Here is a 14908-nt window from a genome sequence, read left to right on the forward strand (position 1 = left end):
TTGACTGTGGAAAGGTTATAGACGTTTAATGTTAAAGAGGACTAGAGGAGTCCCAACAGTCATGCAGCAATGCTTTCCATTTCCCCACTCGTTGCTTCTCCACCTCCAGAGATTCGATGATTATCTCAGAGGCAGGATGGTTTGAATGTGCAGACATCTATAACTGGACTTTCTTTCCTTCCTGCCTCTGGTCTAAGTCACTGGTTCTGAAACATTAGTGTGTATAAGAACTGCTGTACAGAGTTGTATAAAACCATGTGTACAACAATTAGGAGCAAATTGGAAGATGTTTGGGGTAATTTTGACTATATCTGATTTTTGCCTAATATGCTGGCTTTTATGCTGAATTGTTAGCAGGGAAATAACACAGGACTGGGAGATTCAGGCTAGGAGAGAAAATAAGACTCGAGAGAAGAGAGCCAAGGAGACTTCCAGGTAGGGTGAAGGATGTGCCTCTCCGCATACCAGACAATCTGAGGCCGAGGGAAGTGGGAGAGGGGCGAGGCCAAGAGGAATGAATGCCAGGTACTGTGGTAAAACTGCTTTATTTATGTTCTCTCACTTAGTTTTTTTTTTTTTTCCATTTTTATTTTTTAATTTTTTGCTTACATATATTTTATTTATTTATTTTTTATTGAAGTATAGTTGATTTACAATGTTGTGTTAGTTTCAGGGGTACAGCAAAGTGATTCAGTTATACATATACATATATTCATTCTTTTTCAGATTCTTTTCCCATATAGGTTATTACAGAATATTGAGTAAAGTTCCCTGTGCTATACAGTACTTCCTTGTTGGTTACCTATTTTATATATAGTAGTGTGTGTATGTTAATCCCAAACTCATAATTTATCCCTATCCAACCCCCCCCCCCCCAACATTGCCCCTTTGGTAACCATAAGTTTGTTTTTGAAATCTGTGAGTCTGTTTCTGTTTTGTAAATAAGTTCATTTATATCATTTTAAAAATTGGATTCCACATATGAGTGATATCATATGATATTTGTCTTTCTCTGACTTACTTTACTTAGTATGGTAATTTTGAGGTCCATCCATGTTGCTGCAAATGGCATTATTTTGTTCTTTTTTTTATGGCTGAGTAATATTCGATTTTATGTATGTACCACATTTTCTTTATTCATTCCTCTGTCAATGAACATTTAAGTTGCTTCCCACTTAATTATTACAGCAACCCTTCAGATATGGAAACTAAGGTTCCAAGTGTCAAGTGACTTCCTTGGTGTCACAAAGATGGCGGACGGTATAGCCTATATCCAAAGCCAGGTCTTTCTCACTTTAAACTCAAGCTCCTTCCACCATAGCTGGCTTCCTTGTGGAATAGGACTCCCTAAAGTCAGCCAGAAAGAACTCTGGGGAAAATGGAGATGTGCAAAGTTGGTTTGGGATGGCCTAAATCTTGGGGCAGGATTCTTGTGAGGCCATGTATGGAAATACCTTCCTCATTCATGGAGAACAGAAGGGCTGACCTGGTACCGATGGTTTAGGAAGCTAAGCAGAATTTTACAAAAATAGCTGTATTCATGCCTATTTGTGATTTCTTTCCTTCCGTGTAAGAGACATCCAGAGACTGGGCTGCCATTTACACACTAAGTGTGTAATAGATGGGGGTGTCCTTCAGGTGCTCACCTTTCCGGTCTCCTGGGAATATCATTTGAATGTCCCAGTAAAAGACACTGTAAGCCCAGAAACTTAATTAGGCTGAAAACTGGAATCACTTGAGGAAAATCCATACCCCCAACTTTGAGGCCCCAGCAGCAGCTTTAGGAGAAATAATCACTGGCTACCACCACAACAGTGACGTGCTCATTGGCAGCAGCAGAGGGACAACAGTGGAGACACTATAAGAGTCACTAAGGAAGTTTGTGAGCCCTCCAGACACACATAAAGAGGAAGGGGTTCCAGTGGCTTTGAAGTCTCAGGAACACTACTAGTTAAGGGCATAAAGCAGATTTCACTGTGATAGAGCAAAGGCTGTCCAAGTAGTACAGATGGATATTAGAATAATAAGAACTACTTTAGATCCATATCTAACACCATAAACTGGATAGTTTTACATAGTTAAAGGGTTTATCAAAATAAATTTGTATTTACTACTCACTGTATATACAGAGAAATTCTAAATACTGAAGTATCAGATTGCATCAAAGACAAAAATAAGTGAATTTGAAAATATACATTTGAAAAATCTGAGAAGTCAAGCTACTGAATAAGATATGTATGAGAAACATCACTGGATTATGTGATGTGACCGTAATGTGATGTGGAATTTATATAAATATGTAAGATCATTTTCTAGGATCAAATAGGGAATGAAGAAAGCGTTACAAAGGAGGAAAAACAAATTAATGCATAGAAAAGCCTATAGCCTCATGGAACTAAATACCCACACACACAAATTAATAGAAGTGAAACATGGGACCTCTCTGCATTATTTCTTATAACTGCATATACAACTACAATTATTTCAATAAATTTTTCAATTAAAAAAAGTCTATAGCGTCAATAGTAATTAAAGAAATGTAAATCAGAACAAAGTTAAAATAAGACTATTTGACGTGAAGAGATATTTCACCGAAGAGGGTCTGTGGGTGAAAATGAGGCACATGAAAATGTGCTGGAGGTCCACTGCTGCCGCCGGCACAGCGCGGGCGGCTCCCGCGGCCGGCGTTCGCTCCTCCCAGCCGCAGGGGGCGCTGTGGGGGCGGAGCGGCCGCCAGTCCCAGCGTGCACCGCGCCCGAGCCGGGCCGGCTGGTCTGGGCGGAGCGCGGGACTGCCGTAGGGGAGGTGCCGCGGCGTCGCCTGGATGCCGGGGTGGCTGAGGGGCCGGGGTCGGGCGGGACCGCGAGCGGACATGGCCGAGCCGGCTCCGGTAAGAGGGGCCGTGGAGGATGCGGGCCCCGTCGCGATCTGGAGTGGGCTCCCGGTTCAGGGAGCGAGGCGGTGGGAGCCCCGGCCGGGGATTGTCTGTAAGCAGGACTGCGCTCCGACCCCGGGCCGGAGAAGGCTCGGTCTAGGTGCTCGAGTTGTTGTGAGGTTGATCTGGGAGAAAGGGGCCCCGTGGAGAAACCCAGGGTCTCGCTCGTGGTCCGTTCAGTTCCCCTGCTGTTCCCGTCCTGTGCGGGGGTCTCTGAACGTCCTGGTTTCTCTTGGGCTCACATTCTGAGCTCTGCTGACAAATGGAGTTTCAGAGAAGCACATCTTCATCAGCAAATGAGGAAAAGTTGAAAGAAGACTGGAGACTGCTTCCTCTAGGAAAAGACGGAAAACTTAACCAGTTTGGGTGGTTATCCTGATTCGGATTTACCACGAATACTCTAGTGATTTAATAGAAAATTTGAACACTGGTTTAGAGTTTGAAAGACATATCCCAAGCCTAATCCAGGAAACTCTACATTCAATTAAGTATAACCTGCCTAAGTATGCAAGTTCTCCTTGTATCTCCACTGAGATTTCCTACCTAATAATCTCACTAATGTAATGCATTTTCTTTCCTTCTGCTTCTCACCCCTCTCCCCCAGCATTCCTTGGCAGGTACCAGTTCTGTTCAGATTTCTTCAGGCCGCCTCTCTTCAACGTCCTGGAATATCTCTCTCTGTTCTATGAAACTTGGTGGTTTGTAATAGTTCTTCTTTGGCTATAAGTTTGAGTCCACAGAGAAAGCTCAAGTGATGTCAGCTTCTTGGCTGTTGTATTATTGGGGGTAGGCAGGGAGAAATCAGCATTTTCTGGTTGATTTTCCTTTTCACTGGAGCAGTTCAGTGCTAATTGTGAGAATGCTCACAGAAAAGTCTTTTGTAAGTGGAAAGCACGTGGGTGAGTTGCAAGTAAACAGTAGAGGAATTTCTTTGAAAGTCCCACCTTAAATGCAACACCAAGTTTAAACTTGTTTGTTATACTAGCTGATACTTCAGCTTTGGGCGCCTGTAATAGTTTTGATGATGGAATTTTATCTCTGCAACTCTTCTCTTCAGAAAGTGTCAAGTGGCCCTGGTTGTGGAGTTTCCTAGATTCCTTTATTGGGAGAGTTTACTTTGTAGCATTTGGGACCAACATTTTTCATATGCTTGCGAAGAGCCCGAGCTGTCTTGTGAGTTGCCCGGCACTTGCCTTGGTAGGCTCTCATCTACACTTGTAGCACAGAATTTGAAAGGAGTGAAATGGAATCTTCACAAGCTAAATTATGTATCTTCTCTTCCTTCCCTATCGTCACAGTGCATCTGTCCTTCGAACCTCCAGGAAGAGCGGTCCTGGTTAGTCAGTCCATACCAGAGGTTGTAGATTAAACGTCCATGAACAAATTGTGGCTCACAGCTGTGTGTTTTGGGTGTCTGTTTGTTTGTTTTTAACCATTCCTTGTTAAAATTGTGAATTTTAGTTGCCAAAATGTCAAAATCAGGAGAGTTCACATAAAACTGTCACATCCAGGGACTTCCCTGGTGGCAGTGGTTAAGACTCTACACTCTCAATGCAGGGGGCCTGGGTTTGATCCCTGGTCAGGGAACTAGATCCCACATGCATGCCGCAACTAAGAGTTTGCATGCCACAACGAAGGAGCCCACGTGCCGCAACTAAGGAGCCCTCAAGTGGCAACGAAGGAGACTTCGAGCCGCAACTAAAGGAGACTGTTTGCCGCAACTAAGACCCAGCGCAACCAAAATAAATAAATAAATATATATATATAAATATATATATGTGGACTGTCACATCCACATGTAAAATGTTAAGCTCTAAGATGACATTGGAGAAAACCTTTGGGACCTAGGGCTTGGTGAAAAGTTCATAGATGTGGCACCAAAAGCACAATCTATAAAAGAAAAAAATGATGAGTTGGATGTCATCAAAATTAAAACCTTTTGCTCTGGGAAAAATTCTGTTAAGAGGGTGAAAAGACAAGCTACGGATGGAGGAGGGCATATTTGCAAACCACATATCTGACAAAGGACTTATATCTAGAATATATAAAGAACTCTCAAAATTCAACAACAACAACAACAAAAAAGTCCAATTAGAAAATGGGCGAAAGACAGGAAGAGACAGTTCACCAAAAAGGATATGTGGATGAGAAATAAGCACATGAAAAGATGCTCATCATCATTATTCATTAGAGAAGTGCAAACTCAAATCACGATGAGATCACTGCACAACTATTAGAATAATGAAAATAAAAAATAGCAACATTGGGACTTCCCTGGCGGTCCAGTGGCTAAGACTCCACCCTTCCAAGGCAGGGGGTGCGGGTTCGATCCCTGGTCAGGGAACTAAGACCCCACATGCTGCACAGTGCGGCCAAAAAAAAAAAAAAGCAACATTACCAAATGCTGGTGAGGATGCTGAGAAATGATCTCTCATGCATTGCTGGTAGGAATGTAAAAGGTTTCAGCCACTCTGGAAAATAGTTGCTTAGAAAACTAAACATATACTTTCCATATGACCCTGCAGTTGTAGACCTCAGCACTTATCCCAGAAAAATGGAATGTATCCCCACCAAAAACTTGTACATGATTATTTATAGCAGTTTTTTTGGTAATAGCCCAAAACTAGAAACAACTACATTGTCCCTCAATAGGTAAGTGGTTAACCAAACTGTGGTATACCCATACCATTGACTACTGCTCAGCAATAGAAGGAAATGAAATATTGATAAACAATAAACACAACTTGGATGGATCTCAAGAGCATTATGATGGCTGAAAAATGTCAATTTCAAAAAGTTGCATACTATGACTTTTTTTTTTTTTTTGGCCACGTTACATGGCATGCAGTATCCCAGTTCCCTGACCAGGAATCGAACCCGTGCCCCCTGCAGTGGATTCACGGAGTCCTAACCACTGGACTGCCAGTGAATTCCCTGACTTCATTTTTGTAACAGTCTTGAAATGACAAAGTTACAGAGATGGATAATAGATTAGTGGGTGTGATTATGAAGGGGTAGCCCAAAGGAGATCTCTGGTCATGGAATAGTTTTGTTCATGATTGCAGGGTGGTTATATGAATCAGCACATGTGATGAAATCACGTAGAGTTATACACACACTACCAATGTCAGTTTCATGGTTTTGACAGTGTACTATAATAATGTACCATGTGACCATTGGGGTAAACTGGAGGGTACAGGGAACCCTTCTGTACTACCTTTGAATCTATAATCGTTTCAAAATTAAAAAGTTACTTTAAAAATTGACATATCTGGCAACACTGGCCCAGTCTTACGTTGCAGTAATTGTTTGCTGCTATGTTAAGTATCCTCCTTTAGATGGTACATGTGCTCAAAGGCCTGCTATTCATTCATTCACTTTACTTAGTTCCAATAGACCTCTGTGACTCCTTTATTATGTTCATGGCACCATCCAGAGATAACTACTTTAATACTGTTCCTTCCTGTCTCTTAAAGACATGGATGTTGAAAAACATAGTAGCCTTGAAATGAAAATATATGTATGTACTGTTTATGATTTCAGTTACCCATGGCATTTGATGATGTGGCCTTATACTTTTTGGAGCAAGAGTGGGAAATCCTGGAGAAGTGGCAGAAGGAAATGTATCAGCAAGAAATGAAGACCAATTATGAGACCCTTGATTCCCTGGGTAAGATGGGTTTCTAAGGAATCGCTTTTTGGGACCCAACCTAATACTAATAGGCTTTCTTCCCTTTATTGGCTGTTGGCTGGTTGAATATGATACTGTGCCCAATTCACATTCAGAATGTCTCTTTAACTTCCTGTAATGGCCTGGGAATTTTGTCCCTTTTTATCCAGTGATATCTGTGCCCCTCAGCCTTGTTAACACTCTGAATTCTCTATCTCCCACTCCAACCCTTCCCCATTTCTCCCACAGTTAGAATTACAAAATAATCTAATTGCCTCTCTCTTTTTTAAGTGTGTTGTTTTATTTCTTTAACTGATACTTTAGTGCCTGCTTATGTTGCCTGAATGAGATACATGCTTATAAGAACTAAGGCTCTCATGAAGGGGACACAGTTATTATATTAGAATAAGCTGAGGACCCAACACATTGCAGAACGTGGATACAACAGGGAAGAAAGTTTCCCTGGTAAAGGGAGAGAGAAGAGAGCAGGGGGATGGGATACTTAGATATCTCCAGGGAAGTACTCAGGAAGTGGATTGGAAGAGAAATTTGGGGAGATTGGGCCTCACTGCTTACTCATCTTGCTCTAACTCAGTCTTGTATCATTAAGAATATTTCTCCTCTTATCAATTTAATAGGTGATCTCAGTATACCTGAAGAATTCTTTCTCTCTTCGGGGGTTTATAACTTATTCTCTCTGAGATATGAATGACAAGAGGGAGTCAACCATGTGAAATCAGGGGGAAGAAAATTCTAAGCAGAGAAAGAACTAGTGCAAAGGCCCAAAGGTTGGAGTGAATGAGCTCAGTACATTGTGGGAACCTCAGTGAGGCTGTTGTGGCATATGCACGGAGGGTTAGCACAAGAGTGATGGGAGAAGAGGACGGCAAGGGCAGCGATGCCGAATTGTGAAGGGCCTCTAGGCTGAGGTGCAGGGTTGGATTTTATTCTAAAGATAAAGGGAAGATGATAGGGGGATTTTTTTTGTTTCTGCCGCACCACACAGCTTGTGGGCTTTTAGTTCCCTCACCAGGGATTGAACCTGCGCCCTCGGCAGTGAAAGCACAGAGTCCTAACCACTGGGCCACCAGGGAATTCCCATAGGGGGATTTAAATAGAGAAGTAATATGATATCTTTTTTTTTTTTAATGATTACTTGGGTTGCTATGTGGAAAATAAATTGTAGTGCGTAGAAATAAAGGAGAGAGACCAACCAGGAGCCTTGGCAGTACTGGTGAATCTTTGTGGCAGCTGAACCAGGAATGTAGTAATGAAGACAGAGAGCAGGAGGCAGTCTCCAGATATGTTCTGGAGGTAGCAGCCCAGATTTTGCCAGTCGCTTGCAGTGGAGTCCGGTGAAAGAAGAACCAACTTCTAGATTTTTGGCTTGAGTATCTTGATGGCAGTGTTTTTTGTTTTGTTTTAAAGAGCAATGCCTTTTGTTTTTTTAAAATTTATTTTATTTAATTTGTTTATTTTTGGCTGCATTGGGTCTTTGTTGCTGCACACAGGCTTTCTCTAGTTGCGGTGAGCGGGGGCTACTCTTCGTTGCGATGCGCAGGCTTCTTATTGCGGTGGCTCCTCTTGTTGCAGAGCATGGCCTCTAGGCACGTGGGCTTCAGTAGTTGTGGCACGCGGGCTCAGTAGTTGTGGCTCACGGGCTCTAGAGCACAGGCTCAGTTGCTCCACGGCATGTGGGATCTTCCTGGAACAGGGCTTGAACCCATGTCCCCGGCATTAGCAATGCTGATTCCCAACCACTGCACCACCAGGGAAGCCCCGATGGCAGTGGTTTTATTCACTGACATGAGGAAGGCTTGGGAGAGAGCAGGTTTTGGCCACATTAAGTGTGAGATGCTTATTAAACATTTATATGGAAATATAAAGTAGATAATTGAGTATGCGAGGCTGGAATTCCAGTGAAGATCAGGACTGGATTCACACATTTGGCGTCATTGTATAAATGACATTTAAACCACAGGGCTAGTTGGGATCATCTAGGGAGAATATGTCAATAGGACAGGACACCCCAGCTGTCCCCAGGACACCCCAACAGTTAGGGTCAAGCTAAGGAGACTGAGGCCAGTAGGGTAGGAGAAACTACAGCCCTGTGCTGATCCAGTGTTGAGTTTTTTTTTTTTTTTTTTAATTATTTATTTATTATGTTTATTTTTGGCTGTGTCGGGTCTTCGTTTCTGTGTGAGGGCTTTCTCCAGTTGCGGCGAGTGGGGGCCACTCTTCATCACGGTGCGTGGGCCTCTCACTATCGCGGCCTCTCTTGTTGCGGGGCACAGGCTCCAGACGCGCAGGCTCAGTAGTTGTGGCTCACGGGCTTAGTTGCTCCGCGGCATGTGGGATCTTCCCAGACCAGGGCTCGAACCCGTGTCCCCTGCATTGGCAGGCAGATTCTCAACCACTGCGCCACCAGGGAAGCCCAGTGTTGAGTTTTGAGTTATCACAATCCTTGGGCTTGGAGAATCCAGTCTGATTTTCCCAAATTTTAAAAACCAAACAGTATTATTTGCAAATGATTTTCTTTACAGGATGTCCAGATCCTAACTCCAGAGATTAGGATTTAGCAGGTCCAGGCTCAGGCCCAGGAATCTACGTTTTTAACAAGTACTTCAGGTGCTGCTAATGCTGGTGGTAACTAGGTCACTTCGAGAAACACTGATCCAAGGGCTGAGCCATAGGTGACACCACTGCAGGGTATCTGATGCATCTTCTAAAATCCCTCCACTACTTTGTAACAACCCCTCTTCCCTCCAGGCTGATGTCATTAGACACATTACTCTCCACCTCTTCATAATCACTGTCATTCAACAGCCTCCTGGTTCCTTCATTACATTGATCAAGAAAGAATGTGGGCGGGACTTCCCTGGTGGCACAGTGGTAAAGAATCCTCCTTCCAATGCAGGAGGCCCGGGTTCGATCCCTGGTCAGGGAACTAGATCCCACATGCATGCTGCAATTAAGAGTTCGAATGCCACAACTAACAAACTGGTGAGCCACAACTAAGGAGCCCGCAAGCTGCAACTAAGGAGTCCGCCTGCTGCAACTAAGATGTGTCACAACCAAATAAATAAATAAAATATTAGAAGGAATGTGGGCACCTCAGTAATTAGTTCCTTAGATGTGCAGAGTCTAATCAGAAAAGTTTAGTCATCTGGGTTCCCTCCTTGACCCCCTCTGACTGCTTTTTATTCTACTCACATTGTTCTCATAATGATCCCTTTTGAATACTTTCTGCCTGGATCCTCATCATCCCCAACCTATCTGTTTCCTTTAATTTTGTGAAATATTGTCGGGAACATTTAACAGTTATTCATGTAATTTCAAGGGTTTCCATTTTTTTAATGTAACATTGATCTCATGTCTCCAGGAATCAAGGTCAGCCATGAAACTAAAATTAAAATTAAAAATTAAAAACTGAAATTGTTTTTAGTCAAGTACTCAGGAAACCCAGACTGAGTCTGTGTGGACTCTCTCTGCAGGCTGTATTTCTTCAAAGCCAGATTTGATCACCTGGATGGAACAAGGAAGAATGCTGTTAATCAGAGACCAAGGACACTTAGAGAAAACACAAATGACACTTGGCCTTTCTGGTGAGTAGATGGATTTGAGGGCCTGGCTCATTTATTCTCCTAGCCTTGTTTGCTAATCGTTCTGCAGAGTCAGCAGGACGTAGTGAATAAGAAATATTATTTTGATGAAGAATGTTATTTTTTTTTCACTCAAGTTGGTAGCAAATATAAGAATGTCTTACTTTTATAAAGAAGGAAATTGTATATATTTCATTAAAAAAAAAACAACAGAAAATGAGAACTGCCTTTAAGAGAACAGTAAAGGATCCACTTGTCCAGTCCTGAGGAAAAACCGTCTTCCCCATCACATCATCATGTCCATTTGTGTACAGAGAAATGAGAAGCCTTCCAATTTTGTACAATATATTTTTTTATTGTTCAGATTTTTAGAACTTGGGATTTTTTTATTCCTTTTGAAGGATTACTTTTTAATTCCTTGTATCATAAGGAAAACATTTTAAATATATTAATACTTTAAGTATTTAAGAGAATGTGCCATTTTTTAGAGTATGTTAATGCTTTACTAAATGGAGATCTACTAAGTCTCTGGGTATCAAGGACTCTCCTGAAAAAGAGGGAATTTAAACCCAGGGAGTGTGTGACTAGCTCCATCAGAGGATAAAAGAATTCCCCAGGGCTTCATTTCACTGCTACCATCTATTAATTCACTCATCTAATCAGTATTGTCCCTACCATGTTCATAGGACTATGTCACATATTACATAGGCCAGGGGTTGGGAGAAATATATATATATATATCTTTTCCCACTCTAAGAGTTTATTGTCTGTCTTACTGACCTACTGACATGGCAGTTAGGTTAGTCAATTATATTGAACTATTGGATTAGTCAACTATAAAATAAGACTGTATACAACTTATAAATAGTAAGTGGCAATGATAATAAAGCACTATAGGGATTTAGAGGAGAAAGCAGAGGAGAGACAGCAATATCCCAGGAGGACTTCTAAAGGAATTAGGACTTAAATAGCATAGAATGGGCATATTTGGTAAGGCAAAGAAGATTCAACAGGGGTCATACATGAGCTGAGGCTTAGAGGTGGGAACAATCCTGTTATATTTAGAAAATGGAAGGCGCTGAGTATAGCTGAATGTTATTTGTGGGACATAGTGGAAGATGGGGGGTGGCAGTGGTGGCACATAATTGGTATCAGAGACCAAAAATGCCATGGTGGGAGTTTAATTTCATCCTTCAGAAAGGGCCTGGAAAGGTTTTTGAGTACCAAAGAATGAACAACGTTGGTGGCTGTCCCTAAAAACAAATGTTTCCTTTGTACCAGGTGGTACTCACCCAGTAACACAACTACTCCCCTGCCTGGGATAAACAGTAAGTGATGAGAAATAGGATTCAAGGAGACAGGCAAGTATGCTTTTCTCATGGTCCAGGCAAAAGCTGTGGGTGCTAACTTAGTAAATGACGTCATCTAGTTGGAAACATCTGTGTTGTTGTTGAGATGACCTCAGAGCAGAATCAGAGTCCTGCTCTGGGGCAAGCCTGATAGGTGAGGCTTGCTCCCAGGTTAAGAGATTTAAAAAAGGAGAGCTATGTGACCCACTGCAACAGGATGAGGGAGAAAAAGGTGTTCTGGAAGATAGCAGCTCAGGTGATTGTCGGGAATTGTCCTCTCCAGGTGTGGTGGGTGAGAATAAGGTGCCAAGTCAGCTCCCTCTGTTCCCTGCCATCATGGCTTTTACTTTGGGAACAGCAGTGACTTTCTTATAATTCGGAGTTTCTTGGGAAAGGGAATTATTTCCACAGTGTTCTTTGTGAATTCAGTAAATTGCCATTTGACATTCCTAGGAAAGATACTTCCTATTAGCATTTCTTCAGAAAACTTTTCCTGAAATCTGTGGTGGAAGGGTGCAAGAATATGACCTGAAGCCTTCCTACTTAAATATTGTGCTATTTATTTCACAGATTTAAAGAAATATTATAATGAAATGGTCAGATTCTCAGAGTAACTCATTTTTATTTTCTTCCAAGTTCTGCTTAGCCTCTGAGGGTCCTCATAGGCTCACAAAATGTATTTGCCTGCCATTTTTTTCACGTTAAGCCTTCTGTTAACAAATGATGAAAGGATTTGCACATCCAAGTTAAACTTCAATATAATTCACCTGTGGTAGGCAGATTCACAAAGTAATGGGGACAACGGGAGTCTCTTTCCCATGTTGTCAGTGATGTGAAGACAGTCCTTGACCCCGCAGACCCATCACTGATGAGGGTGGGCCTTTTTGTCTCTCCAGGTGACCAGGGAACTCTCCGGGCAAAAGAGGAGGAATGCCATTTAAATGGTCTCCAAGAGCAGGGCTTCTGTGCTCCCTTATCCAAGGAGGAAAGAAAGATTTTATCAGATCAAAGAGCCGCCTTACAACACCCAAGTCTCCAAGAAACAGAGATTCTAAATAAAAACCTCGACATCACAGCATCTAATCAGGACAAGAATGATCCACGGCATAAGCCAATGGGAAGCCCAGATCACCTGGAAGTTCCACCAGGGCTGAGACTTCATTCCTGCTTTGTCTGTAGCAAGGTCTTCCAGATAAAGAGAGACTTTATGAAGCACAAAAGGAACCACCGCGAAGGCCAGTCCTGTCAATATCCGAAGCACAAAAACAAGTCCAGGGGGAAGGCGGAGCTAAGCTGGCCCCGGCCGGTCCCGTGTAAGCAGCAGCCTTTCCGGCGCGGCGTGTGCGAGCAGAGCGGCTGTGTCAGGTGCGGCCTGGCCCTGCACCAGGTGGCTCGCCCGGGCCCCGAGTGTGGCAGGCCCTTCCGGTCCAAAACCGCCCTGAACAAGCATGTGTGTTCGCCCAGAGGGGAGAGGCCGTTTTCCTGCCGGGAGTGTGGCCGGGGGTTCACCCAGCAGGACGAGCTGGCCGAGCACCTGCGGGTGCACAGCGGGAGGACGCCCTCCCAGGGTCCGCAGGGCGGCAGAGGCCCCTCGGGGGAGGCGGCCGCGAGGGCCCACGAGCGGGCACACCGCGGAGAGAAGCCGTTCTCCTGTGACGACTGTGACCGGAAGTTCACCCACCGGAGCAAGCTCACCGAACACGTCCGAGTTCACACGGGGGAGAAGCCCTTCCGGTGTCCCGAGTGCCAGAGAAGCTTCCGCCTCAAGAGCAGCCTGCGGGCCCATCTCTGTCGGCACAGCGGGAGGAAGCCCTTCCGGTGCCCCGAGTGCGGCCGGAGCTTCTGCTGGAGGAACGCCATGAAGGCGCACCAGCGTCTGCACAGCCAGGAGAAGCCCTTCTTCTGCGGGCAGTGCGGCCGGGGGTTCACCCGGCCCTCGAAGCTCGCGCGCCACCGCCGCGTCCACGCCAGGCAGACGGCGTTCCCCTGCGAGCGGTGCGGAAGGACCTTCCCCCGGCGCTCGGGGCTCACGCGGCACCTCCAGGTCCACACCGAGGAGAAGCCCTTCTCCTGCGCCCAGTGCGGCCGGGGCTTCCGCCGCCGCGCGCACCTCGCCGAGCATCGGCGACTCCACGGCGGGGCCGAGCCCTTCCGGTGCCCCGAGTGCAGCCGGAGCTTCTCCTGGAAGGCCTCCCTGAAGCTGCACCGGCGGTGGCACGCGGGCGAGCGGCCCTTCGCGTGCGGCGAGTGCGGCAAGGCCTACGCTCAGCCGTCCCAGCTCGCCGAGCACGCGAGGGTCCACAGCGGGGAGAAGCCCTTCCGATGCCCCGAGTGCGACAGGGGCTTCCGGCTCAGAGGGAACCTGAAGAGCCACCTGCTCCAGCACAGCGGCCGGAAGCCCTTCCCCTGTGCGACGTGTGGCCGAAGCTTCGCTCAGCGGTACAGGCTCACGGAGCACGTGCGCGTCCACAGCGGCGAGAAGCCCTTCCGGTGCCCCGAGTGCGGCAAGAGCTACTGCCTCCGGGGAAGCTTGAAGGCGCACCTGCACACGCACAGCGGCGAGAAGCCCTTCGGGTGTCCCGAGTGCGGCAAGAGCTTCCTCCAGAAGAGAAGTCTGGAGACCCATCTGCACCGTCACCGCGGGGAGAGGCCTTTTTCTTGTGCGGAGTGTGGAAGGGGCTTCACCTACCTGGGGGCGCTCAACACCCACATTGCCGTGCACGCCAGGGAGCAGCCCTTCAGTCTTGAGGTCACTCCACTCCAAAAGCAGTGACAGCTCTGCGGTGGGGCCAGTGGCTCTGTTGGCTCTGGCTGAGGCAGGACGAAAAGTTCACCCAACATGCTTCAGCCACACTGGCCAGCACGGAGCAGGCGGTCGTGAGGGCTCCTTGACGAAGGTTCCAGATAATCCAGGCACAGCGTCTAGAGACTGGAGGAAAGCAGGCTTTTTGTGAAAGGCGCTAGTCATCCTGATGTGAGAGTCAGGTTAGAGCTCCTTTTTTAGCCTTTTTCCCCTCTTTTTTGTAATAAAGTTTCTTGTGACAAAAGTTTCTTACATTATGGGTGTTTTAGTCTGCTGGGGCTGCCATAGGAAAATGCCACAGACTGGGTGGCTTAAACCACAGAAATTTATTTTCTTATAGTTCTACAGGCTGGAAGTCCAAGATCAAGGTGCCAGCAAGGTTGGTGTCTGGTGAGGGCCTCTTTTCCTGGCTTGCAGATGTCACTTTCCCCCTGTGTCCTCACGTGGCTTTTTTCTGGGCGGGGGTGGGATATCTCTGGTATTTCTTACTTTAATAAGGACACCAGTCCTATTGGATTAGTACCCCAACCCTGTGACCTCATTTAACCA

At 45.3% G+C, this 14908-nt stretch overlaps 1 protein-coding gene across 1 annotated transcript; it reads left to right on the forward strand.

Annotated features, from left to right (window-relative positions):
* The first annotated feature begins 2784 nt into the window (after positions 1-2784).
* ZNF425 (zinc finger protein 425) lies at positions 2785-14378 on the forward strand. The gene is made up of 4 exons (XM_036862760.1): positions 2785-2890; positions 6479-6605; positions 10100-10210; positions 12453-14378. The coding sequence occupies exons 1-4, from the start codon at positions 2825-2827 to the stop codon at positions 14327-14329; spliced, it is 2181 nt and encodes a 726-aa protein (XP_036718655.1). The 5' UTR covers positions 2785-2824; the 3' UTR covers positions 14330-14378.
* The last annotated feature ends 530 nt before the right edge of the window (positions 14379-14908 follow it).

Source organism: Balaenoptera musculus, chromosome 9 (genome assembly GCF_009873245.2).
Source record: "Balaenoptera musculus isolate JJ_BM4_2016_0621 chromosome 9, mBalMus1.pri.v3, whole genome shotgun sequence".
Lineage (NCBI taxonomy): Eukaryota > Metazoa > Chordata > Mammalia > Artiodactyla > Balaenopteridae > Balaenoptera > Balaenoptera musculus.

Bases quoted from the DNA above. Each gene is read 5' to 3' on its own strand.
- ZNF425 (XM_036862760.1), top strand. From the start codon at position 2,825: ATGCCGGGGTGGCTGAGGGGCCGGGGTCGGGCGGGACCGCGAGCGGAC. The intron at 2,891-6,478 runs GTAAGAGGGGCC...TTATGATTTCAG, and splicing joins ACATGGCCGAGCCGGCTCCG to TTACCCATGGCATTTGATGA. The intron at 6,606-10,099 runs GTAAGATGGGTT...CTCTCTCTGCAG, and splicing joins TGAGACCCTTGATTCCCTGG to GCTGTATTTCTTCAAAGCCA.